This window comes from Tiliqua scincoides, chromosome 5 (assembly GCF_035046505.1).
Source record: "Tiliqua scincoides isolate rTilSci1 chromosome 5, rTilSci1.hap2, whole genome shotgun sequence".
Lineage (NCBI taxonomy): Eukaryota > Metazoa > Chordata > Lepidosauria > Squamata > Scincidae > Tiliqua > Tiliqua scincoides.
In genome coordinates this window covers 45,987,391-46,013,817 of record NC_089825.1, presented here as the reverse complement: position 1 = coordinate 46,013,817, position 26,427 = coordinate 45,987,391, and the positions used below count along the sequence as shown (strand labels likewise).

Genomic DNA, 26,427 nt, shown 5'->3' with positions numbered 1-26,427 from the left:
AACATGCAATAAAGATGACAACAGACCAAACAATTTCAAGAGAGCTTTAGAATATTTAGTAAGTCTTCATCTTCTTATTACACAGTGCAAGGCCATTGTTTCAGCTTATTGGCAACGACAACAGAGAAATCATACGATTAAATAAAGTACAATATTTGTTTCGGTGCTGATAATATTTAATAGCTGCACCATTACAGTTTGCCCTTTCCCTCTATTAGTGAGAATTACAGTCACATGTTAAAAAGAGATCCTCTATACAAGCCCTACAATAGGTAATGAAAAGGATTATTCTCTCTCTCTCTCTCTCTCTTTCTCTCTCTATCATTTTTTTTTTTAATTGCTCCAATAGCTCAACTCAACTTATTTTCTCTAGGAAAAGGTTCAGCATGTGCCTTCATTTATAAGAGACTGAAAGGAGAGAGAGTATTTTAAAGTCAATCACCTCATTCCAATTCTTGTGGGGTTTTCCTCTAAATTGTATGCAAAAATATGCACGTATTCCTATAAGTGCTGCACAGCACATAATGTGTTTAATAAATTGCATGTTCAGATGGTTGGGTTGAATTGTGCAACAAACATCTTACACGCCTCTTATGTTATCAGACTGAAAATCCAGAGTCAATATGAATTTACCTGCAATCAGTATGCTCTATATCAAGGAATGCACGAACAGAGACGTTTATCAAAGAGAGAAAGGTGGAAGACCGTGCTTCCATCATGGACTATATGACCAATTCAGGAGCTAAGTCCATGGTCAATATCCATGGCAAATGTTATCATTTTCTGTTGGGGGAGGGGGGAGATGGGCAGGAATCCTATATTCTATTCTCCATTGCCATTTCCCTACCATGGGTGTTGTTAAAATTCCACAGTGATAAGAACAAAAGAAAAAATTCCTCATCCTTTCTTCTGTGTTTTTATTTTTGGCACTAATTCTAACCCATTTTTGCCTGGCCCACAGGTGTACACATTTGTCCCCTGTTGTGTATATGCAACATTGGGCGGAAATGGCTTAAAGCAGTGGTTCTCAAACTTTTAGCACCAGGACCCACTTTTTAGAATGACAATCTGTTTGGAAGTGATGTCGTTAACCTGGAAGGGATGTCATGGCCAGAAGTGACATCATCAAGCAGGAAGCGCCAGTGGGGGACCTGGGGTGGGGCAGGGGGCAAATGCCCCAGGAGCTGCACTTGCCATGTACACGCCGCACCCCCGCTACTGCCCTGTCCGCTTATCCAAATCATTCCACAGGCAGGTTAGGCTCTGTGCGGCACTCAGTATCAGGAGAGAAGCCTCTGAGGTTTCCCATGCAGGAAACGGGAGGTGCGAGAAGCCTGAGAAGGCTTCTTCATCGCTAACAAGCATCACACAAGGCTCCGCGAACCTTGGTCAGTTTCCTGGGAAGGGGGAGCAACAGCATGCTGGACAGAGGGGCATGTCGCAGACATGTCCCAGGGTGAAATGGGAGCAGATCTGTTACTGGGAAGTGCTTTCATGAGAAATTGAAAGCACTGAAATTGCCCACGGCAAACAGTGAACTTGCACCATTTTCCCTAGATAGGTGGGCTATAATATGAATTTGGGGTACTGATTCCAAAAATGGCATCCGTTTTGCCTTTTCAGGTCTATTTTTGGAGATATAGTCTAGCCTCATTAGTGAATGGTTCAAGCAGCTTCCTCACGAGGAAGCCATGGTGTAGGCTTCCTCATGAGGAAGCTGCTTAAACCATTCACTAAAGAGGCTATGCTGTGTCTCCAAAACTAGATGTGATAGGGCTAAACGGATGCCATTTTTGGAATCAGCACCCCAAGTATACCCAGGAATTGGTGTAACTTTTAAGGAAGTAAAATGTGCATTGGCCTGTGTAATTAAATTAAATAATTAAATGCGGAATCCAGCCCTATTCCACCAAGTGAATTCTCTCTGTAGCCTGCCTGCAATAACCTCAACCCCCTCCCCCCCCCCCAAAAAAAAGATTTTCAGCTCTACCCAGTGCCCAGTTCAATTCAAGTTCTTCTCAACCTGGCCATCCCAACCCTCTTCCTCCAAGCCTCTGGGGGAGGATGAGGGGATGCTGCAGCCAGGTCGAGAGGCTACTGGGCAGAACAGCAGGAAAAGATAGAGCCAGGCATAGAGGCTGCAGCAGCAGCCCTTTTCAATCCATCCATTGTACCCTTCTTCCTCCAAGCCTCCATGGCAGAAGGAGGGGATGCTGCAGTCAAGTCAAGAGGGTACGAAGTACAAAGGAGAAGAGGGCGTGGCTTTGGCAAAACAGGAGGAGGAGGCAGCTTTGCAACCCACCTTCTAGACTGCTGCAGCAGCATGCTCATGGAGACACTAAGCAGACGCAGCCTGTACATTTGCGCCGGCCACTCTTTTTCTCCTAGGAGCAGCTTACAATACTACAGTACACTGTTCCAGCCAGGGAAAGACTGTTCCAGCTTCTAAGATGGTGGTGCCAACCTATTTTGCCAGATTCCAAGATGGTGCCATGAAGTTCTTCGCAAACCTCCCGTGGTAGCCCAGGGCGCGTAGGATCCGGCGGCAGCCATTCTTGGTGCTGCCGAGCCTGGGTGCCCCGGGCAGCTCAGGATTGGGCAGTAAGGCAGTGTTTCTCAGCCAGTGGTATGAGTACCACCAGTGCTACTTGAGGCGGTGTCTGGTGGTACTTGCAGGACCCCTGGACCCCTGCAACCCAGCAGCAAGACCAGGAATGCGACACAACAAACAGTGGGAGGAGGCTTGATTTGGTGAGCAGAGCTCTGAAGCACGATTTTCCTCTCTCCAAAAAGCCCTCCCATCCACGCCGAGCCTCTTACTGGTGTTTGTTGCGGTCACATCTGGCCTCCCAACCCAGTAGTACCTGGAGATTATGTCATCGCCAGTTACTTCCAGTGGTACTTCAAATAGGTGGACCATGTGAAGTGGTACAGTGGGGGATAAATATTGAGAAACACTTTTTTAAGCCCACTTATGGACAATTCTATCCAGGGTCAGCCTGCACAATGCAGTGACATTAAAACAGCCTCCACTCCATCCCATGAGCCAGCTGAGGCCCAGGCAGAGACAGAAACATAAGTACAGAAACTTTTGTCTTTTCTACTCTCATGCTCCCTGGACTGCAATGGGTCTACTCAAATCCACACCAGCTACTTCGCTGGTATAAATCCAGTACATCCAAGGGGGTTTGTGGACACCACTGTCACTAAGATCTGCCCCCAGCCTGGTCCTATAGGAAAGTCCTGAGTTGCAACTCACTCTTATTCATTATGCTATACTGCACCAGCACTTGGGGTGCTTCAACAATGCAATCTCAAATGTTCTATCCCAGGGGTGTCCAAAGTTTTTGGCAGGAGGGCCACATCGTCTCTCTGACACTGTGTCGAGGGACAGGGGAAAAAAGAATTGATTTACATTTAAAATTTGAATAAATTTACATAAGTTTAATAATAATAATAATAATAATAATAAACTTTATTTCTATCCCGCCCTTCTCCCTAAAAGGGACCCAGGGCGGCTTATAACATGTTAAAAACAGATTAAAAACATAATTTAACCAACAGATAAAAAACATATTAAAAACACATTAACAGATACCATAAAAACAGTAGTCAGATAAAAAGAGCATAAAGCAGCAGATCATAGAGGAATCAGGCCTGTAAAAAATACTAAAAGATGTTTAAAAGGCCATGAAATCAGAAGGCTTGTTTAAACAGAAGGGTCTTCAGGCCTCGCTGAAAAGTCTCAAGAGAGGGAGCCATTCTCAAGTCAAGGGGAAGGGAGTTCCATAACGTTGGTGCCACTACTGAGAAGGCCCTATTTCTTGCCGCCGCTCCACGTACCTCTTTAGGCGGCGGCACTTGTAAAAAGGCCTTCTCTGATGACCTAAGAGGACGAGCCGAATTGTGCAGAAGTAGGCAGTCTCTAAGATAAGTTTACATAAATGAATATATTAAAGAGGAACTTATATGAATGAATGAAGGTCTTGCAATAGCTTAAGGCCTATAAAAGGCCTTGCACAAAGCAAGGCTGGCCTTTCCTTTGCTGCCGCTGCTGCATCACAGACGTGAAACAACAAGCAGTGGAGGGAGCCCTCATCCCACAGCTCACGTGAGAAGTCAAACAGTCACCCTCACGCTGAGAGCAGTTGCGTTGGGCCAGTGTGGGTTCCAACATAACTCCGGAGGGCCAGAGGCCCATTGGAGACTGGGGGCTCCCTGAGGGCCGCATTGAGAGGCCTTGAGGGCCGCAAGTGGCCCCAGGGCCAGGGTTTGGGCACTCCTGTTCTATCCTAACAGAATGTAGTAAGTCAGAAAATATTGTTGACAATCTAATCTTAATAGACATTTGGAATGGAGTGAGGTGGTTCATTAAAAAAAATATTATCCTCCTGGTTTATAACTACATTTGTAACTGTTTTTGGATTACAACCTTAGAAGGATCCAAAGGACCCTATACATAGTTCTTTTCCATAAACTGCAGGCCAAAATTGGCTTCGGGAATCTTGGGAGCCCCTTTGGAGTAAAAAGGCAGGATATGTGGTGTTGCGGTTCCTCCCCCATACATAAATACATATATAGATACAACAGGTACAGTGAGAGATAATAAAGACGCAGCATCTCCCATTGTGCGGTGGGAGAAGGTGAACTTGAAAACTTCCCCTTCCCTTAGGCTGTTATTAAAGGTAACAGAGGCATGTCATGTACTGAAAATGGCAACTTTCACATAAGTGTTCACAAATGCTAAAAGCCTGGGGGCTGTGAGCAACAGCATTAATGGCCCAATCCTATTCAACTTTCCAGCACCAGTGCAGCCGCAATGCAGCCCCAAGGTAAGGGAACAAATGTTCTCTGTGACTGCCTCCCCAACACAGAGAGCAGTGCATATCCCATAGGCACAGCAGCACAGGCACTGGAAAACTGGATAGGACTGGGCCCTATTAACCCTATTAAGACAGTAAACCCCTTAAGATTATCTTCTGATTTCCACAGTGTTATGGCATCCAGTTTGATCCAAACCAGCGCAAGAGAGATGAGTCATCTCTAAAGTTATTATTTTCTACAGTTTCTGCCATCTTGGTACTCAGTTCCTTCAAGACTTCAACAGATTGCTTTCTGCGGATATCTTTGTAAACTGCCTGTGCACTCCGTAATTGCATCACACACAACCAACATTCGCAGACCATGTGCACGTAACAAAAAATGAACAGAAATACAAACTGCTAATCTGAATTAGAATGTACTGGTTTGCTCATAAACAGGCTACTGATGGCTGTTCTGTGGCACTAGTTTCGTCCTTAAAATCACCATGGCCCTGAGCAAACAATCCACATTCTCCTGTATGGGTTGGGAATCAAGCTGACATTTTACTCACAGCTAGTTTAAGGTGTGAAGGAAACCAGGTTGAGAGTCAATCTAGAAGCAAAAGGCCAGAACCCAAAGAGCTGCTTAAGACTCATGCAGAGGGCTTGCATGACCCATGGAATCTGTGACTTTTTTTATATTGACCAATTGGTGCCCATATCATGCCACAAACTGCTTTTGAAACTCCCTTTGGCTTCAGGAGCAGTTCATCATCACACTTATTGGACTGCTGTTCTGAGGGGGGGGGGGAAGGCTCACGTGAACAAGCCAGACTGGAGATGAAAATAGGAATTAAGTGAACTGAGCCCATGTGCGAATAGTGAATTTGTGTTGCCCTATTGCTGTATCCCCTTTCAAGGCAGACATCTACACTGCCAAACTCACATTCACATTTTTCTCTATCCTTCCACTCTCAGTTTCAAAATAAATCCTGGCTTGCTTCCTAAAGTGGGGGAGACGCTTTCATGCCAACAAATACTTTTCAAATAACACTATGGTTGCCTGTGTTTCCAAATATAAATCATAAATAAGTGCTTATCATTCAAATAGTTCTAGGAAGTTAGCAAAGACTTGGAATAAATAATGTTCTACTATTACATGAGACAGAGCTCTTGTCACTACTTGTTCAAAAAGATCAGGGAGAATCTAGCAATTGAGTACAATAGCATTTCTGTTTGAGCGCTGATAATATGTCACTGAACCGCTCTCATGAGTCCCCTGTGCCATTCCCCCTTGTCAAAATGGAGGGCATGTGCTTAAATTCTTAGTGTTAACAGAAAGCCATGTTCAGGATGTTTGGTTTTTCTGACATTTCATTGTAAATATTAGTCGTGGTTCACATTATGGCATTAAGATAACATTTGTGAAGCATAATTCCACATCTGTTCTGTAAACAGTAGGGTTATAGAAAATTTTATACTCTGTGACTGCCAGGGACATCAAAAGAGAATATCACATTCTTCCCCTAATGCCTGCACATTAATTGGAATTAGGTCCATGTGGTAAGAGAATAATTATTCTTTTTCTTTTCCTTCTTTCATTTTTTACATTAGCACAGTTGCAGAAACATGAATTCATCTCTCCCTCTAGGACTCTGTAAATCCTGCCCACCCCAGCATAAAGGTTCATGTCAGGTGGTTGCTAGTTAGCCCCAAAGGGTTTTTTCCACTCCTACACAAAAATGGAAAAGGAGGTTGATAGAAGTCGTACGGCAATGACAGGTGAGCCACCAAGTTGTCACAGCATTAAGTGCTCTTTGGTGAATACACGTAGGTAGGAACTTTCCAAACATCCTCTACAAAGGAAACACTGCACTCCAGAAAAAAAAAAAACATAAGAAGGGGAGATGCGTACATACATTCACTTCTTCCCTACTTGAAGCGTACCAATTAGTCTAAGAATAGTAAGAAAAAAACAAGAGTACTCAGAGAATGCTTAGACAACTTACAGCAACCAGTCTTCCACGGGAACATGTGATTTTGCCAACAAGCCAACATTAGTTTGTCACAACTGTCACAAACCTACTTCCCTGAGAGAAGACTTGTGAGTTCAGACTAAATGCCCTCCTCTGGGATTTACCACCATCATCTTTCTTCTACCACCAGGCAATCATGAATGATTTCTGCGCCAAAGTATGAACATTCAATGAGCATTGGAGAAACAGTGAACAAAAAGAATCTCAATATGTTGCCTAACAGGAATGTAGAGGGGACAAGACTGGAATGCATTATAGAAACTGAAATCTGTGGCTAACACAGAAATAAAAAGAGGAACACTGGAAGATTCCTTAATTCAGTGGTTCTCAAACTTTTTAGCACAAGGACCCACTTTTTAGAACGAAAATCTGTCAGGACCCACTGGAAGTGATGTCATGACTAGAAGTGGCATCATCAAGCAGGAAACTTTTTAATACCCTCCATATGACCAAATCAAGTAAATTAAAAGTTTACAAAAAAATTTTTAAAATTTATTTTAAATAAAGAACACTCCTAACCTTCCCAAGCAGTTGCGGATCTTTAAAAAATTTTTTCCCAAACATCCCAAAAGCTGAAATCCTATCCACGCTTATCCAGGAGTAAGCCTCACTGACTATCATTGTTAAAAGCGTATACATAGCAGCCTGTTAAAAGTATAAACCTGTAACATTTCCCCAAATGCAGTCACATACTATGTAGCACCAATATATTAAAAATAAAATATTGAAATGAATGGGGACCCACCTGAAATTGGCTCGTGACCCACCTAGTGCGTTTGGGAATCTTAACTAGCCCAACTAGCACCACTTCAGAACCAAGCCCATGTAATTTAGCACTCCAAAAGCCAGTGGAACGTTCAGAGGACAAGATTTGGGGAAACATGCCTCAAAATTATGTGAAAGGTTGATGTTTTCGCTAAGTAGCATTCTGTACTTATGCCTCTCATAAGATTCCTCAGATTCCTTCAGCTTCACTGAAAAGTGATATCCATCAGTTCAACCATTCTCCAAAAGCTGAAATACTGTGTCCAAGGAACAGAGAGTTCCAATTCCCTCCAAAATATGACAGATGATACCTCCTGCGCCATGGAATTGCAGAACATTAGACTTCAGTGCCATTTTCCCAGCCTCAGTTCTACCTTCTCCCCCACACGTTTATCCCAAAGAGAAAAATACTCAGGTGCCAAACAGCAGGTTTAGGGGCAAATTAACTCATGGGGTGTGCGTGTGTATGTCATGACTCTGATTCAGTTGGGGGAGACCCACAGTTGCTTTTCAATTTTTTAAAGACTCCTGCTGTCCCATCAAGTTTGACCCTGAGAAGTCCATCTCCAGCCTATTCCCCATTCCCTACACAAGATTCTTCCTTTGCTTGTATTAGTTGAATTTTCTTATTCATTTGAGTGGAGCTGCAGAATATCCTCTAGAACCTAGTCTCCTACTTCACTTAACGATTCAAATCTTCCATTTTAGCTCATCTCAGAAGCAACAATAAGCTACAAAGTTTCGTGTTTCATCCTGGAAAAGTGTTTGTGATTAAGCAACTCTGGCTCCAGATGGAGACATGTGCAGCTGCTATTTGTTCTTTGGCCTGGATAGGCCATGGGTGCTTTCAGATTCTCAAACATTTACATTAATAATAAGCAAACAGCTCAGGGCCTAATGGACGTATCCAGCAGTGCTGTTACGGTTGATTGACCAGATGCAGAAAACATGCTCGGAGAGAGCAGAAATTAAGAGGATAATAAAAGAATAGAGACACAAGTGTCTCCAAGAGGTCAGAAGATGCTCATTAAATGTGTTTGCTTTCCTTATGCCTGGCTGCTGCCTTCCCTTGCCCCCTGACAAGCAAACAGCTAGTTATTAAAAATTAACCAGTACTACATTAAAAAAAACAAACTTTAATGATCAGGTGAGTCATAAACTAGGGACACCAATAAAATCCCAATGGATGGTTTAATTTTTGCTGAGTGTGTGGGTTTTCTTCCTTGTGAATCAGAAATCATAGCAGTAGGAGCAAAAGTTTATCAGGCAAACCAAGTAGATCTTAAGGTGCTGGGAAAGAACTATCAAGACTAGTTCAGTCTTGTCAGGCAAGTCTTCATCCTCAGGGTTTACATGTTGATGGCTGCCTTACATAATGGTCATTGACAAGGCTGAAAAAAGTCTTTCAAATTTCTGGAAGTCAACACCAACTCTTAATGCAGTTATTTTCAACCAGTATGCTGCGAATGATCCACAGGTGTGCCACAGAAGATATGAGGAAGGTAATTTATTACTATGACCATTGGGGGATGTGAGCCCCACACCTGCAGTGTAGTCTTTGTCAATTGTCAAAAATACAATGATGTGCCTTGACAATTTTAGCACCTTATCCATATGCTGTGAGATGAAAAAGGTTGAAAATCACTGTGTTAATAAACCAAATTAAATTTCTAAGGGCACTGATATCCTGGTACCTGGGATTTTCCAGATTTAATCTGGCTAACTCGTTGGCTCTCATATTTTACGTAATTTCCATAGTTTGGGTGGAGTTTACATTGAAAAAAAAAAAGTAGCGGACCATCTTAACTCTTAACAATATAGTCTTTTGTCGATTAATATATACTGTTTTCAACAGTTCAACAGGAACATATTCTCCAAGCAATCACAATGAATTTATTTCATCCAAGCACAAAGGGAGTGACAACATTTTTGGGCTCTGTCTCTTCTTCCAATAAAAAAAAGACAGTTAACTTTCTAAACAGAGCTTGTTGCAGGTGTTCTTTTCTAGCTTATATTGGTTTCCCTCCTTCCTTCTTTACACATTACAAACTTTCACATCCCAGATGGGACTTCCTGCAGTGCCTTAGGCATACACTGACCTAGGGCTTTGCACTCTGAGATGAAAGAGAAAAGGTAGGGAAAGGCTGGTTGATTGCCTTTTATTTTGAAGCTTGTAGCCAACTAAATGCAAGTTCGGGGAATAGATGTTAATATGAATGGCTCAGTATTCTTTTGTTACAAAAGGTAATATGCCAGAATAAATAAAGTATTATTGTCCTGATCATGCAGCACCTGAAGCATAAACACTAGGCTCATTTACTTGCTTTGATCTTTCTTAAAATATGCAGAAATCAACATCATTCTGATTGCAACTATGCAGGCATTTTCACACAGTTTTACAGATCATCATCATTTTGACCATTAATGCTGCATCTGAATATGCAGCTCATTGGTCAAAGAGGAACCTTTTAAGGAAGTGGTTCTTATATATAGCAACAGGAGAGCAACCCTATTCACCCAGCATAACATCCTTCCAGTGGCTGGGACAAGAGAATCTCCTGTGAAGATAGCAGATCAGTGAGTTTACTGTTGATCTCATGAGCAGTGGGATTCCCCAAGGGAATGCATTTCTGCAATATCCTGACCACATGCTGAAATGTATTGCTGGAGCATGATGAATGCCTGTAGGTCCTGCCACTCAGTCTCACACTGAATTCAAAAGGAATCATACGGTTACTCTTTAGGCCTGTAATCCTACACACACTTATCTGGGAGTAAGTTCTATCAATCTCAGTAGGATTTACTTCTGTGGATACATAACAGTGGATCAAAGAGGACTGTTTCTGCAGTGGGCTAGAAGAAGGCAGCAGTGACAAATTTGGGGTGAGGGGAACCCTAAATCTGCTACCCTCTGCCCCCAACAATCTGCCACTGATGCAACCCTTGCCTAATGGATGGGCCACCCATGGGTATGACTCCATGTTCAGTCATGTAATAATAATGAAAGGTGAGAAATAGTATTTTGGAGGAGGTATTTTGGAAAAGACAGCATGGTTAATAATCACTACACAACATCGATACTAATATGCTCTGGGAGACAAGCTCTATTTTCTCTTCTGGGTAACGCTGCCTGAGTGATTTATCTGTATTTTGGTATAATTATTTTTGCTGTCCTTCAATTAAGCTTTTTGATTTCAGTCCAGAAATCAAACCTGACTGCTTGATGATCTAATTGGAATAAGAAGAATAAAGTGAGTGATGGCACAAAAGAGAAATGCCAACCCATATTACTTAAAGTTTTATAATGCCTGCAGTGATGAAGTAATTTACACTAGAGTAGTCCTGTAGATACTGAAAGGGTGTGTGTGTTATTTTTATATCTGTATGCCACCTTTCTGCATAAACGCACAAAAAAATGAAAACACAATGCAGAAACATATCAATATATTCTCAGAAAAAAACCCCAAAATAAAAGAGAAACAGCAGGGATAAAACAAAACCATAGCAGAAGCTCCTCTTTTATCTAGCACCCATAGCCAAAGGCCTTGTGGAGCAACCAAGCTTTGCAGGCCACAAAAAGCCAAGAGAGATAGTGCCAAGTGGCTCTATCAAGGTAGAGATAATTCCAGAGCCAGGTGGACTATAGCAGAGAGGTCCTGCCTCACATACATGCCAGCCAAGCCTCAGAAGGCATAGGCACTTGGAGAGAGCCCCTCTAAAAGATCTTAGTGTAGGGTTTATGAATTAAATGAGACAATAATGGGGGGAATATTATTGTTGGTCACATAATAATAGCAAAGTACTTAATCTCATTTATGTTCTACCATGGACTATTTTTATGGGGGGGGGGAGCATATATCGGCGTTTGGATTGAAAATGTGGTAGGGAGCAAAGTACTAAAGCCCCCTAACCTCCTTCTGTGGTTTTAGTCCATTTCATTGTCTCTTCCACATACTATATACTAAAAAACCTCACCAAAACTGAAAGGCTTACAGATACCTTTAGGATCATTTTGACCCTAAGCAAATACAAATGTATTTATGACATAAAGAAAATATACGCTTCACCCTCAAATCTTGGCATTTTTAAACCGATCTTTAATTTTTAAGATACTCTTCTGCATTTAAAAAAAAAAAAAATGCAACAAGGAAAAAATATCCCAGCAGCATTCTTCTTATTTACTTGGTTATTTACCATTTACTTACTACTGAGTTCATGATGACTTGTTTTCTTGTGGTTATATCCGTACTGTTTGACAGATTACTGTGACAAGGTTACCCTTAAATTGATAAAAGGTTTGATGGTGTTGATCCATTTGTCAAAAATGTCTGGCATTGTGCGTAATGGACTCTGCAGTGCGAGCGTTACTAGTGCTCCAACCTGCTATTTTCTATTCCATGTGCAGTACATGCCACAAAAAGCATACCATTGAGATGTTAAAGTGTCAGGACGTTTAGAGAAGAATGACACATTTCAAAAATGAAAGCCTACCATCTTTTACTCTCTAGGATCTAATTTTAAAATCACATATCAATTAAGACCAATTAGTGGCCCAATCCGATCCTGGACTGGCTCAGAGCATGCAGGGCACTGACACAGCTCTATGCTGTGGGCTGGTGGAGAGGTAAGTAACAGACTTGTATACTTCCCTATTCCACTACTCCCTGGTTCCCAATGGGTCTACTTGGATCTACACCAGTTCTTTTGCTGGTGTAAAAACAAGTAGGTCTAAGGGAGGCGTGTTGATCCTGGGCTGCAGGCACAGGATATCAGCATCATCACTGCAGCCGAATCAACCCTGGTCCAGTCTCGACATGCCCCCAGCCTAGACCAATCCCTGACTGGATCCACCCACAAACAGCCCCCTCTACCATCTTAACTGCATGGGTGGCGTGTCCAGGTGGCTCTGGCATTCATGTAGAGACTCCAGCTGTTTGTGTCAGCTGCTCTGAAACATGCAACAGCAGCATAGCTTTTGCGACATGTCAAAGAGGCCTACAGAAGCAGATCACAAGGTTCACTTCCATAGGCCCTTGATAGGATTGTGCCATAAAACCGTGCAAAGTGTGGCCTTCATAATGGAAGAGACTTGGAAACAATATCTTTCCTTGTTCCCAAATATACTGAGTTGAAAATCGGCTCTACATTAATATACCGATAATTTACTAGCACATGTTAAAGTTACAGTCTTTACATTTGCTAGGCTTAATAATAGGGTTGTCATTCTCCCCAGAGGTGTGGCTAAGATAGAGCTTGAGGGGCAGATGCCCTGGGAGCTACGCCAATGGGGGGGAACATGACTGCCCCTCAGGCTCTGCCCTAGTTACGGAGGAAGTGCTGGCGGCTTTGCACCCTCGTTCCTTCTTCAAAAGGGAGCCTCTAGAAAAAAGAATGGGGGTGTGAAGCTGCCACAGTGTGTGTCCCCTCCTTCTGGGAGAACCTGGAAGTGACTGCCTTGTGCTACTTGGCAAGTGGGTTCTCCCAGGAGCAGGAGGAGCTGGCAGCTTCACACCTCCTATTCCTTTTCCTGTGGTGGGGATCCTCCATAGGAGAAGGAATGGGGATGCAAAGCTGTTGCAGCAAGCACTCCCTCCTACATGGAGAATCCAGAAGTGATTTCACAACATCAATGGGTGCTAGGGCAAAGCGTTATGCCTCTGATTCTCCCCATAAAGCATGCTCGTATAACTTTCAGAGCGCTGTGACCAAGTGGTCAAATCCTAAATAACAAGCCCTGATATGCTGCTGCCTGATGGTTTCAGTCCACTGCTCTCTCTCCCCTTATTGTGTTGTGAGATGTGCTTGTTTTTTATTGTTGATATTTGTAGTTAAAGATTTGATTTTTTTAAAAATTCATTGTTCTGAATTGCCTTGTGTATCGTAGTTATTTGGGAGAAAAGATAGAATTAAAAGTTAAAAAATTTTTTAAAAAATGAAATCCATGTCACAGCAGATGAAAAGAGGTATGAAGAAGCAATACTGTGACAGGGGAGAAGAGAGAATGTTCTGCTTTCATATATGCAATGTTCAAATGTACCTTGTTGTTGGCATCCTTCAGTCTCGGAAGACTATGGTATTGCGCTCTGAATGGTGGTTCTGGAACAGAGTGTCCTCTCCAGTGCGCGAAGCCTGGGTAAAGTAGGTATGGAGGATAGGCCGTTACCCATGCAGCAAATCCCCCCTCTCCACGTCGCTGAAATGGTCCAATGGAAAGGCAGAAGCCAATACGGTTGGTTCCAGCGGCATCGCAGGAGTTGCCAGAACGTGACTGTGTTCAGCCACGAACTGCCTCAGGGACTCTGGCTCCAGATTTTGCCTCGAGGTTGACTCCTGAAGCCTTTTCCATAACTGGATGTAGCCACAAGGCAGTGGAGGTTTGGGATCAGAGTTTTCCTTCTCTCAGATGAGCTGCCTTCCCAGGCTAACAAGTCCCATCTACCCGGTGGCTGTTTAGTCGCCTCTTATGACAAGTACAGCCAAACCGAGGGCCTATTCTTATCCCCAGCCCCAGGGGAAGCAAATGTACCACTCTTACTTAAAAGTAATATTTCTGGTAGCTTGGTTGTTATAAACAGCCATTCATATATGGAGATAACCATGTAGACAGACAAGACTCCCATGTTTGGGAAACACAGAGTCAACTGTCCCTCTACTATTAGATAGTCCAGCAGTTCTCACCCTGTGGGCTTGGGACCCACTAGTGGGTCATGACCCAGTTTTTGGTGGTTCACAACACTGACAGGGCAGATCAGGCTATGTGCAGGTTACAGGTTAAAAAACCTGTTACTATGGGTGGGGAGCACTACTGTCCAATCATCATTACAGCCACGCTGCTTGACATTTATAAATCAGGCAGCAGCCTCCTGGGGCTCTAAAACATTTGGGAACCACTGATATAGTCTATATTGCAGCAATTTTCAATATTTTTCATCTTATGGCACACTAAGAAAGAGCTAAAATTGTCAGGCACACCATCGGTGGTTGTTGTTGTTTTTACAATTGTCAAGGTACATCGCAGTGCCAGCCAAGGGCTCACATCTCCCAATAGCCCTACTAATATATGACTCTCCCTCAAACTCCCACAGCTCATCTGCAGACCATTCACGGCACACCAACATGCCCTGGCACAGTGGTTGAAAACTGTTGCTATATTGCAAGACAATATGGGAGCTATAGTTCAGTGGCAGAACACATACTTTGTCTGCAAAAGATCCCAGGTTCAATCCTGGACATCTCCAGGTAGAGAAAAGACTTCTGAGGAATCAGTATAGACAATAATGATGTAGCTGGACCAAAAGTCTGACTTTGTATGTTCATTTTTTTTTTTTGTATGAAAATGAACTTTGTATGATCATTTTTTCCTCTATTAGTGATTGATACCAAAAATGGAAAAACATGAACTTCATGCATTCATTACACATGGGTGTCTGTGCAAGCATCTACTTCATCCTCAAACGTGTTCAGTCTGCAGTCCTAGGCACGCTTACCCGGAAATCAGTCCCATTAAAGTGAATAGGACTTCCCAGGAAAAATCCATAGAATTGGGCTCTGTAGAGTTGATCAAAAATTATGAAAGTAGGTCTGTTAAGGATTCTAGCAAGAACTTACAAATCACAGTGAAGTGTGATGACTACCACATGCACTCCAATGGATTTCAGTCATCCTGTAGAATCATGGCAGTCCTGGGATTTTAGCCACTACCTTTCAGCTATTGCTAAGGTACCAAGCAAATAAACAAATGAATGTTTTTTCTGGACTCTCCAATGTTACAGTGCCAGCTGGTATAAATTAGACTACAGCTATTTGTGTTTTTACACCTGTTGTGGATTAGACCATTTAATCCTCACTGAAACTCTCTGTGACTACTACAAGGAAAGCATCCTGCTGAGCATAGAACTGAAAGAGACCAAAGACCATCAATTTCAAACTTGTAGTAGAATCTTTCTCAGAGCAGCTCTTGCACTCTTGCATCCATGAGCCTTCATTAAGACATCATACAGTTTGTCACAGGCAGAGAGGATGAGCACAAATGGTAGACCATAGCAAGATGCCTGCAGAGGAGTAGACAGTTACAATTTCAAGGACCCAACCAGTTAAGCCAAGCTATACATTGTAGAGCAATGGTTTCCAAACTGGTAGTTCACGACCCACCAGGGGAACCGGAAATGGGCCAATCATCCTTAAGGTCACAACGCCGTAGGGACCCAGGAACATGTTTACTCATCCAGGGGATCATGCTGGCCTCCAGGAGGGTCTGGGAGGCTCGCAGCTCCCTCTGCGAGCCTCCACGTGGTTCCACACAGCTCTGATCACCAACTGGATCCCACTTCCTGTTTCCAATCAGAGCTCTGTAGTAGGCTCTGACCACCAACTGGATCCCTGTGGAGCTGCAGGGAGGCTCACAGAGGGGGCTGCAAGTGTCCCAGAACCTCCTGAAGGCCAGTGCAATCCCCCAGGTAAGTGAAAAATCTGCTGGGTCCTACAGCACAGCAATCTATGTGGTGCCACCAGGGTAACCACCCACATCGCACAGCCCCCGCCAAGACTTAGTTCGTTCCCAAAGTCCAAGTAGGACTTTGGGAACTACTGTTCCCATTGCCAATACCATTTGAACAGTGGCACATACTTGGGGTGTCATGTAAAGTATCTTTAAGATACATTCTGTTCTGACACCTGAGTGTGAGTTCAGAATGGGGTTGTAGGAACAAAGAATGCAGATCCAAAGCCCAGAAACCCATTTAGCTGAGCTGCCACTGGCTTTCCCATAACTTCCCTAAACATGATTAGGAGTGTGCACTTGATTGGGAAAGAATAACATTCCAAGCCAAATCTCCCTGTTTCAGAGTCACTTCAGAGAGAGCCCTCAACAAAGCAAGGCCCATCCAAAGCACTCCAGATGGAAGCTGTTTTGCATAGATGGCTCCTTCATTTTTTTTCCTCCCCCTTATTTACTTTGTCTCTAACTGCCTGGAGCCTTTTCTCCCATGTATGAAAGATGGTTTCCAAGCAGTTCAGAGGAAACAAAGCACGTTACAATTGACAGCTCTGAGGTACCAGTGAGGCACAGAGCTACTGAATGAAAGCTGCTAATTGGTGCTTTCTTCCCTTTCCAATAATTGTGATTCTTGGGAGGGAACTATGAAAATGAGAAAACATAAGCATTTTTCCCCCCTCTACCATGTGTGACTTCTGTCTTGGATGGACAGAACCTTGTTTCAAGAGCTTCTGGTGGGTTTAAATCAGTACATTCCTTCCCATTCGATTGTTCCTGAATTATCCATTCCTCCCCACCCAGCTTCCTTGTTTCCTGTGTGTATAATTCATTTCTATTTTTTCTCAGCTGCTGGGTTCCCAGGACACAGACTCACACTCCCAACTCCAATTTCAACTCCACTATTTCAGATCATTCCCAGTCTCTGAGCCTGTATTAATTTTGCTTTGACTGAGCCCTTACAACTGCAGTTCACAGTAGTATTACACATTATCATTCAATATTGATTTCTTTGGGAATTCTTGCATCACAGTTTCTGAAATTTTGCAAGGAACTTTCTTAGGTTCAATGCCACATTTTCACTGACTTTGGTGCAAATCGGGCAGAAAACAAAACTATGACAACCTCATACAACAAAGATTTATATTTGCATTATAACTCCTGACCCCTGCACTGATCTTTTTTTGAAATTTAGCCAGGGCTTTCCTGAGGGTTTGATTTTTTTTTTTTTAAAGTTGGGGTGGGTATAGCTCTTAAAAACAGCTGACTCCTGCTATGAATGGGGGAGCTGCTTTTTGGTGTCCCTTTTGGGGCTCTAGTCCTGCTTCCCACTCTTCTTCAATTTTGATTGGAACTGTTAAACATTTCCTTTTAGGGGTTTGGGCCCCTTAAAGTCTGTTTTGTTTACTGGCAGGCTATAGTTGGGGTACTTTTAAATTTTTTTGAGTCCAGCATAAGTTTACAAAACTTATTTTTTGAGTCCTGCATAAGTTTACATAAGTTCCAGCAGCTGCAATGGATCAACTCAGACCTGCATCAGTGATATCACTGGCACAAGTCCAAGTTGATATATGTCAGAGGATCAGGCCCAGGAAGGGGTACATGATACAGAATGCACTGGGGCAGCCTATCCCGCCCCCTGCTGGATCCCCCCACCCATGCCGTCACTGTCTGCCCCTGCCCTGTTTCACCCCCTCCCTGCCCTCCCCCCAACCCTGTGCCAGATGTACCTTGTTTGGGCATCCCAGAGAGCGCTGGAACCAGTGGGAAGGCTCCAGCCTTCCTATCAGCACTCCAAGACTTTGTACTATCACAAAGTGCTTTATGGCTGCTTTGCAACATGTTTTCTGCCAGTGCTACTACAGCATATGGGTGTACATGTCCCTAGAGGCTGCCTGACTCATGTAGGCTGACTGGTGATTTCTTGGGTTTGGATTGCAAAAGCTTCCTGACTTGGGGGAGGCAGTGCAGTCCATCTCTGAGTTAGGGTGCGAGTATCTGAAAGGGGACTAAACAGTCATTTGCTGCTCTGCTAGATTAGATGACCACATAAACAGGGCTAAACAGGGTCTGCTGTAGGTTTATTCTGGTTTCAACTGCCTTCAATCAAATGTGCCCAATTTATATACCAAGCAACACGTCTCATGTATTTATTGGGGTGTGTGTACAGGGACAATGAAAACTCTATCGTTTATCGGGATGAGATTTGGCTGGCTTTGGGCCCAATCCTGAACAGTGTGCACCGGCTTACTACCGGCGCACACTGTCACTAAAGTGCTTTGTAAGCTCTTACCATGTTTGCAAGCCCTTACTATGGGCCCAGTGCCAGAGCTAGCCCAGAGCAAGCCCACGCTGGGCCCGCTCCGGTGCTGGGCCCATGTTCCTCCACCTGGTGATCTCCTGGAACGCCAGGTGTTGGAGAAGTGAGTGCGGGTGTGGAGGGAGGTGGGGAGAAGACCATTCCAAGGTGGAGGGAAGTGGGGAGAAGGCGGGGGGAGGGAGGGAGGGAGGCATGGCGGGGGGAGGGAGCAGGGCAGAAGGAGACAGGACTGGTGGAGCTCTGCCACTCCGGAGTTCCATGTTGGGTTGTGCAATCCAACACAGCATTCTCCAATGCTGAGCCGGCTCAAGAGCTTCCGCAGAAAAGAGTACCCCAATTGCGGGGATACTTCCCTTACTTGGGGGAATGGGACAAAAGTCCCCTTCTTCCAAGGAGGTAGTAGCAGCTGCCCAGGGCACGTTGAGGGCTGCCAATTTGATGCTGCTGCAGCCCCAAACTCCAGGCAGCTCAGGATTGGGCAGCCTGTCCTCTTATGGAGAGCTTATAGAGGCTAAAATTATAACCACCAATCGCCAAGTGTGGAAGCATATCATGAATGACACACAGATTCCAGTGGCACCTACAGTAGCGTATTAATTGGGATGACCAAGTACCAGCTAAGAGCTAAAGAAGAAGAAAGAAGATTTAGGGCTTCCATTCCTATAAATTACATCAAATTCTGCAAAGTAAAAATGACAAAATTACAGTGGATTGAATTTTTTCCATGGAAATCAAGGGGAGACCATTTTTAAAAATGAATCAAAATTGAAATAAAGCAATCACCTATATTGGTCACCTACAGTCACCTATAGTCACCTATATAGAAGCTAATGCATCAGTGCATGAAAGACCACCAGATGAAGGAATAAAGTGAAACATAAAACAATTACTGGGAGGGGGTGTTATGCACATCCCTAGACATACTCAATGTTTGGTTGCATGACTACTACTGTCTTTCACTGTAATCTCTTCTAAAATTCAGTGCTGAGAGCTACACAGAAATACGATACGCATGCATGTCAGTCCCACGATGCCGAATAAGAAGGTTCTGGGTGGCTCTTATTACAGACCATTAATTTTGATCCCGTATGCTAATTTGGCAACGCAAGGGCTTCTATTTTTAAAACTTACTCCTACAATAACATTGTGGGGACCTCTGTTGTCTTCCGCTCATATATTCTCTTTTTCCACCACAGCAAGTTTCCCTAGCAACCACTAATGCATACCCCACCTGGGATCAAGCAGCAGCCTCCCTTCATCCTCTCCAAAGACTCTGCAGGTCAAATTATGCTTCTCCCAGCACTGGTTGTCAGGAAGATTTTTATCACACTTGAGCTAAAGATTCAAGTTATCCTTTATCAGGCGTTAGCCACTGACAGCCATACCATGCACCTAACTACTTCATTTGCACATAAATAAACCTGCCTTTCTGCGGTCTGATGCTGTTTGGGACAATTTGTCCTTGTAAAAGGGAGACAGTCAAGCACATGCATTTCAGGGTGAAGGATAACAAATCACTTTACTTACGGCTGGCACAGCTTGATAAGGTCCTGGTCAGTGGTGCCGGGTGGAAGGCCTCGGATGTACAGGTTGGTTTTACTCAACTGTTCCCCGCTGCTGTTGTTGCTGTTGTGGTTGCTACTGTTGGTGCTGGGGCTGGGAGGAGCCATGGGGTGTGGAGCTGGTGCATAGGAATGCTGAAAACAAGAAAAATGTTTATTGGAAAAAAAAAATACCACCAGCGACATAAGAATAGCCCTGCTGGATAAGGCAAAAGGCTAATCTAGTCCAGGGAATGTTTTTCTATAGTGGCCAACCAGATGCACCTTGTAAGCCCATAAGGAGCACAATATTGTTTCCAAAGGAATTCAAACAGACAACCGTGCCAAATTTAAAGTATATCAAGTAACAAAAAAGAAGGTGAACGTCGCCTTCAAAAACGACTTTCAAGGTTGTTTACAAGGTCAAAGTTCACAGCGTGGCAAGGGTTAGATTCGGTTGCCACTCAGAAAACAATGAACCTGATTGAAGGCAAGGAGCTGGACAATAAAACATACACAACCATGGGACTGCATCTTTGCTAGATGAATTGCTATAAGAGTTCACAAACATACACACGTACTCAAAATTATGGCCAGGAAGAACTGAAGTACCAATTTAACCATCCCACATAGCTAATTCAAGCACATCACATATTTGCTAGCCAGCTCATTCCCAGCAATTTGATGTATGGAATGTCCAAATCAGATTAATACTGACACAGCAATGACCAAAAAAAAAAAAAAAATAGGAGACACAGCCATACTCTTTGTGGCCATAACCGCTTTGTGAACTTTAGTTGAAAAGCGGTATATAAATACTGTTAATAATACTCCTTGAGGCAGGTATAAAGGGAATAGCACAGTATATAAATAGTATATTGATAGTGATTTAACCATTCCTGAGCCAACATGAGTCAACAAAACAACTCCAGGAAAAGAACTTTCCAGGAGGTGAAAAGCGGTGTGCCCCAAGGATTTGTCCTGGGACCGGTGCTTTTCAACCTCTTCATAAATGACCTGGAGACAGGGTTGAGCAGTGAAGTGGCTACGTTTGCAGACGACACCAAACTTTTCCGAGTGGTAAAGACCAGAAGTGATCGTGAGGAGCTCCAGAAGGATCTCTCCAGACTGGCAGAATGGGCAGCAAAATGGCAGATGCGCTTCAATGTCAGTAAGTGTAAAGTCATGCACATTGGGGCAAAAAATCAAAACTTTAGATATAGGCTGATGGGTTCTGAGCTGTCTGTGACAGATCAGGAGAGAGATCTTGGGGTGGTGGTGGACAGGTCGATGAAAGTGTCAACCCAATGTGCGGCGGCAGTGAAGAAGGCCAATTCTATGCTTGGGATCATTAGGAAGGGTATTGAGAACAAAACGGCTAGTATTATAATGCCGTTGTACAAATCTATGGTAAGGCCACACCTGGAGTATTGTGTCCAGTTCTGGTCACTGCATCTCAAAAAAGACATAGTGGAAATGGAAAAGGTGCAAAAGAGAGCGACTAAGATGATTACGGGGCTGGGGCACCTTCCTTATGAGGAAAGGCTACGGTGTTTGGGCCTCTTCAGCCTAGAAAAGAGACGCTTGAGGGGGGACATGATTGAGACATACAAAATTATGCAGGGGATGGACAGAGTGGATAGGGAGATGCTCTTTACACTCTCACATAATACCAGAACCAGGGGACATCCACTCAAATTGAGTGTTGGGCGGGTTAGGACAGACAAAAGAAAATATTTCTTTACTCAGCGTGTGGTCGGTCTGTGGAACTCCTTGTCACAGGATGTGGTGCTGGCGTCTAGCCTAGACGCCTTTAAAAGGGGATTGGACAAGTTTCTGGAGGAAAAATCCATTATGGGGTACAAGCCATGATGTGTACGCGCAACCTCCTGATTTTAGAAATGGGTTAAGTCAGAATGCCAGATGTAGGGGAGGGCACCAGGTTGAGGTCTCTTGTTATCTGGTGTGCTCCCTGGGGCATTTGGTGGGCCGCTGTGAGATACAGGAAGCTGGACTAGATGGGCCTATGGCCTGATCCAGTGGGGCTGTTCTTATGTTCTTATGTTCTAACTTTCTATTCCGATGTGCAGAAGAATCTAGGAACACAAGCCAACGATGCTCGGTTTCTGTCAAAAAAATCCCTTTGCGTTTATTCAGATGACCAGAAGGAAAGAGCACTGCAAGAAACAAAATCATCTCTAAGGTATGCTCTTAGCTGAACCTGATAATGCTGATGAACAACATGCCAGATTCCTGAAAGTCACATGTACAAAAAACTAGTTTGAGTTGTCTTTAGGCCCCAGAAAAAAATGTTAGATACCGCCAGGCATGCAAACTATGTGGCTATACCAGTGACAAATGGGTGTCTGTTTCTTTCTTTGCTTTTGAAAGAACAGATGCAGTAAAATGAATTGTGGGAGGAGAATAATGATGGAACCCAGATCATACGCAACATTGCTCAGGACATTATGTATGAAGTATTCCATGGCTGAAAACCGATGCTCAAATATATTGGTTTTACTCTACAACAGGCCACATGATCCAAGGACATGTACAGCCCTTGGACTGGTACTGAGACAGTAGAAGCGACATCACCATAGCCCAGACCATGGCTTCTCAAACTGTGGGTCGGGACCCACTAGGCCGGTCGCAAGCCAATTTCAGGTGGGTCCCCATTCATTTCAATATTTTATTTTTAATGTCTCAGACTTCATGCTCCCATGGTATGTGAATGGTTGGGTTAAATTGTGCAATAAACACCTTACACGCCTCTTATGTTATCAGACTGAAAATCCAGTCTGATAAATAATGAATTTACCTGCAATCAGGATGCTCTATATCAATGTTTCTCAAACTGTGGGTCATGAGCCAATTTCAGGTGAGTCCCCATTCATTTCAATATTTTATTTTTAATATATTAGACTTGATGCTACCATGGTATGTGACTGCATCAGGGGAAATGTTACAGACCTGTACTTTTGACAAGCTACTATATATATATATATATATTGAACAATGATAGTCAATGGGACTTGCTCCTGGCTAAGTGTGGGTATGATTTCAGCCTAGGATTGTTAAAAATTTTCCTGCTTGATGATGTCACTTCTGGTCCTGACATCACATCTGGTGGGTCCCGACAGATTCTCATTCGAAAAAGTGGGTCCCGGTGCTAAACGTGTGAGAACCGCTGGCCCAGACAATTGTAGATATACTTGAGAAAACTGGTTATCAATACAGCAACATTGCAGAAAACTGAAAGTTCTAATGCACATTTGATAACAGAAATATCTTTGAATTTCTACAGATAGAAGGAAGAGATTCCACCACACTCACATGACAATATGGCAAAGAGGACCTCCTACTCCGAACGCACCCTGAAACTTAAAAAGGGAGGCAGCCATGCAGCAGATGACAAAGGCATATTCATTTTCCATCTGATTCTCTATAATTATTTCAAACCATCCAGCCTGTTTAACACCTGATAGAAAACCAAAACCACCATCACTGCTGTGCCCTCCGTAATACAGATTTGGAAGGGGAGAGGTTCAGCAGCATCAAGAAAATGAAACACACAAGGCTAACTGACATGGCCTGGGTCATTTCAAGGATTCATGGTGAAAATCCATCAGTTCCATTTCGACAAGTATTTAATGAAATAGTCTGTGCCGATCTGCAGACTTTAAGAATATGAGGCATATTACCCATCCTTTGAGCACCAAGTGGTGATTATGATACAAGAATTACAAATGCTTATCACGTTATGAACATCTCGCAACATCTGGGAGAAATTCGGCATTGTTATAACTGATCGGCCACTGTGCAGCAAGAGCAAGGAGCTCCTATGGCAAATGCACAGTTTAAGAATCACCTCAAAACAACTGGCTAGCACATGGAAAATGCTGGGTGGGATGTCCCACAGACAGAATTGGGTGTGTATGCATCTAACGGTACACACCACATTATGGAACATAATACCAGAACATAACACCAGAACCAGGGGACATCCACTAAAATTGAGTGTTGGGAGAGTTAAAACAGACAAAAGAAGATATTTCTTTACTCAGCGTGTGGTTGGTCTGTGGAACTCCTTGCCACAGGATGTGGTGATGGTGACTGGCCTGGACACCTTTAAAAGGGGATTGGACAAGTTTCTGGAGGAAAAATCCATTACGGGGTACAAGCCACGATGTGTATGCGCAACCTCCTGATTTTAGAAATGGGCTATGTCAGAATGCCAGATGCAAGGGAGGGCACCAGGATGAGGTCTCTTGTTATTTGGTGTGCTCCCTGGGGCATTTGGTGGGCCGCTGTGAGATATAGGAAGCTGGATTAGATGGGCCTATGGCCTGATCCAGTGGGGCTGTTCTTATGTTCTTATGTTCTTAAAGCATATTACTATGCTTTCTGTGTGCATATACTGACATACAAAGTATGGTGGCACATACAATGAGCCATGGTAAGACTCCAATCATCATGAACTCTACATGGAAATAAAAAAAGCTATCCCAAAGCATGCTGCTTGTTTCCCAGTGTAGTGGTCAAGCCAGTGGATATATATTTACAGTGTGGTGGAAAGCCTGATACAGGTTTTAGACAGAAATAAGTCGAAAGATACTATTGAAAATTTCATGTTTTAACATGACAACAACCATTGTGATGTGGATAGCTTATATGAGAATGGCAGAGATTTTGAGGGACTTCATTCAGGCTGTAAGGGATGGCAATTGGACATCTGTGGAACTCCTCGCCACATTATGTGTTGATGCCACCTGGCCTAGTTGCCTTTGAAAGAGGATTGGTCAGATTTCTAGAAGAAAAGTCCAAGGCGACAAGCCATGGTGGGCATAGGCAAACTCCTGGTTTTAGAAGCAGGATACCTCAGAATGCCAGATGCAAGATAGTGGCAACAGGATGCAGGCATCTTCTTCTCTTGTGTACTTCTAGAGGCATCTGGTGGGCCACTGTGAGATACAGGAAGTTGGACTAGATGGGCCTTTGGCCTGATCCAGTGGAATTCTTCTTATGTTCTTATTGCAACTGGAAGCATGCACTGCCTAACTACCAAAGCTCACAATTTATGGAGCTGCCACAGAATCCAAATGAATGTTCCTTAAGAAGATAATATGAAAACTTATTTAAGGGCCAGATGTACACTTATCATCAGTAGATTATCAGTTACTGTAATTGCCATGGATGAAAACAAAGCTGAGCCAGTCTGCTTTTTCTCTGATGTTCTAATGATAGGAGAGAACAAGCTGCAACAGCAATAGGAATTGATGGCTAGGATAAACAATTAGGAGAGACAATCCGAGCCTTTAGGGAAGTCACGAGGATGATACATGACTGACCCTTGTGAGGCAACTGAAAGAAGTCATGAACAAGTTGTAGCCTCTTCCACAAATTTTACATTTCTACTGTTGTACTTCCTGACCACAGAAGCAACTGCAACATGGATGGTTTCTGGAAAAAAAAAAACTAGGAAATGAGATGCTACCCATTACATGCATTTCCCAAAATGTTTTCTAAACCAGTCAGGAACAAACTTGCTAAGTTTTCACATGTTAACAACAGGCTGTGATGTGGTATCCACTTCTGTGTGTGGTGGTATCACTGTTCAATAGATGTGAAAAGAAGTATTGCTGTAAGAAATTCTTGCAATGTCAGTCAGTCACTTTGTCAGTCGCACTGGATAAGATGGGTGTTATTCGGATTCCAAGAGACTGGTATGTCATATATAAGGTATTCCAAAACCATTGCCCAATGGTATCGGTATGGTATTGCCCAAACCATTAAACAGGCCAGGCTACAACTATTTACTAAGGTCAAGAGAGAACTGCAGAGGCTACCCCCAATGAAGCGCATTTTTAGAGCACCCTGTGTTTAGAGCACCTGACAAAGTTTTGGGTGCAAGCAGATCAAATTCCTATAGATGCTGCCCCTCCTTAACCTACATGTACCTGGAAAAAGGAGACTGGTGTTTTCTCAGTAGGCAAGGTTGCTTGCTGGTTGTTTAGAATGACTTGTAGGTGAGTGCAAAACAAAATGCAACAGAGCGAGATGCAGCTGTTTCAAAAATGTCAATTTTGTTTTTGCACAAAATTCTATCAAGTATGTTGTCTTCAGGCCAATAGTAGCCCTTCAATGCATGGGAATATGGAATTGGAAGTGTGCACTCCCAAATAAGCTCCAGGCCATCCCAGATCATACAAACACAGCACAAGTAGATTGTCTCCTATGAGACAGAGTCCAGCCAACATTGTTTTTAGACAGGATTCTGCCAAGTATGTCATCTCCCAGCAAATAATTTTACACTATTCATATAAATGAAAAGGGACAAGACAGCATTCTCCATCCCTGGCAGAAACCCTTGTAGAAAAGTCAAAACTGATTGGAGTAACCACTGGAACTCTAGAGAACATACATGAAAGATTAAAAGATCCTTGGATAGACTGCCCCATTTGTTGAACTGCAT

The 26,427-nt window shown here is 43.3% G+C and overlaps 1 protein-coding gene across 4 annotated transcripts in view; it reads right to left on the bottom strand.

The window, feature by feature from the left end:
* The window catches only part of RBMS3 (RNA binding motif single stranded interacting protein 3), an 851,530-nt gene that overhangs the window by 364,155 nt on the left and 460,948 nt on the right, over positions 1-26,427 (bottom strand). For all 4 annotated transcript variants that reach the window (XM_066631436.1, XM_066631435.1, XM_066631437.1 and 1 more), the window contains one exon: positions 19,942-20,111. In XM_066631436.1, the coding sequence (XP_066487533.1) occupies positions 19,942-20,111 (170 nt within the window). The remainder of the gene's footprint in view (positions 1-19,941; positions 20,112-26,427) is intronic.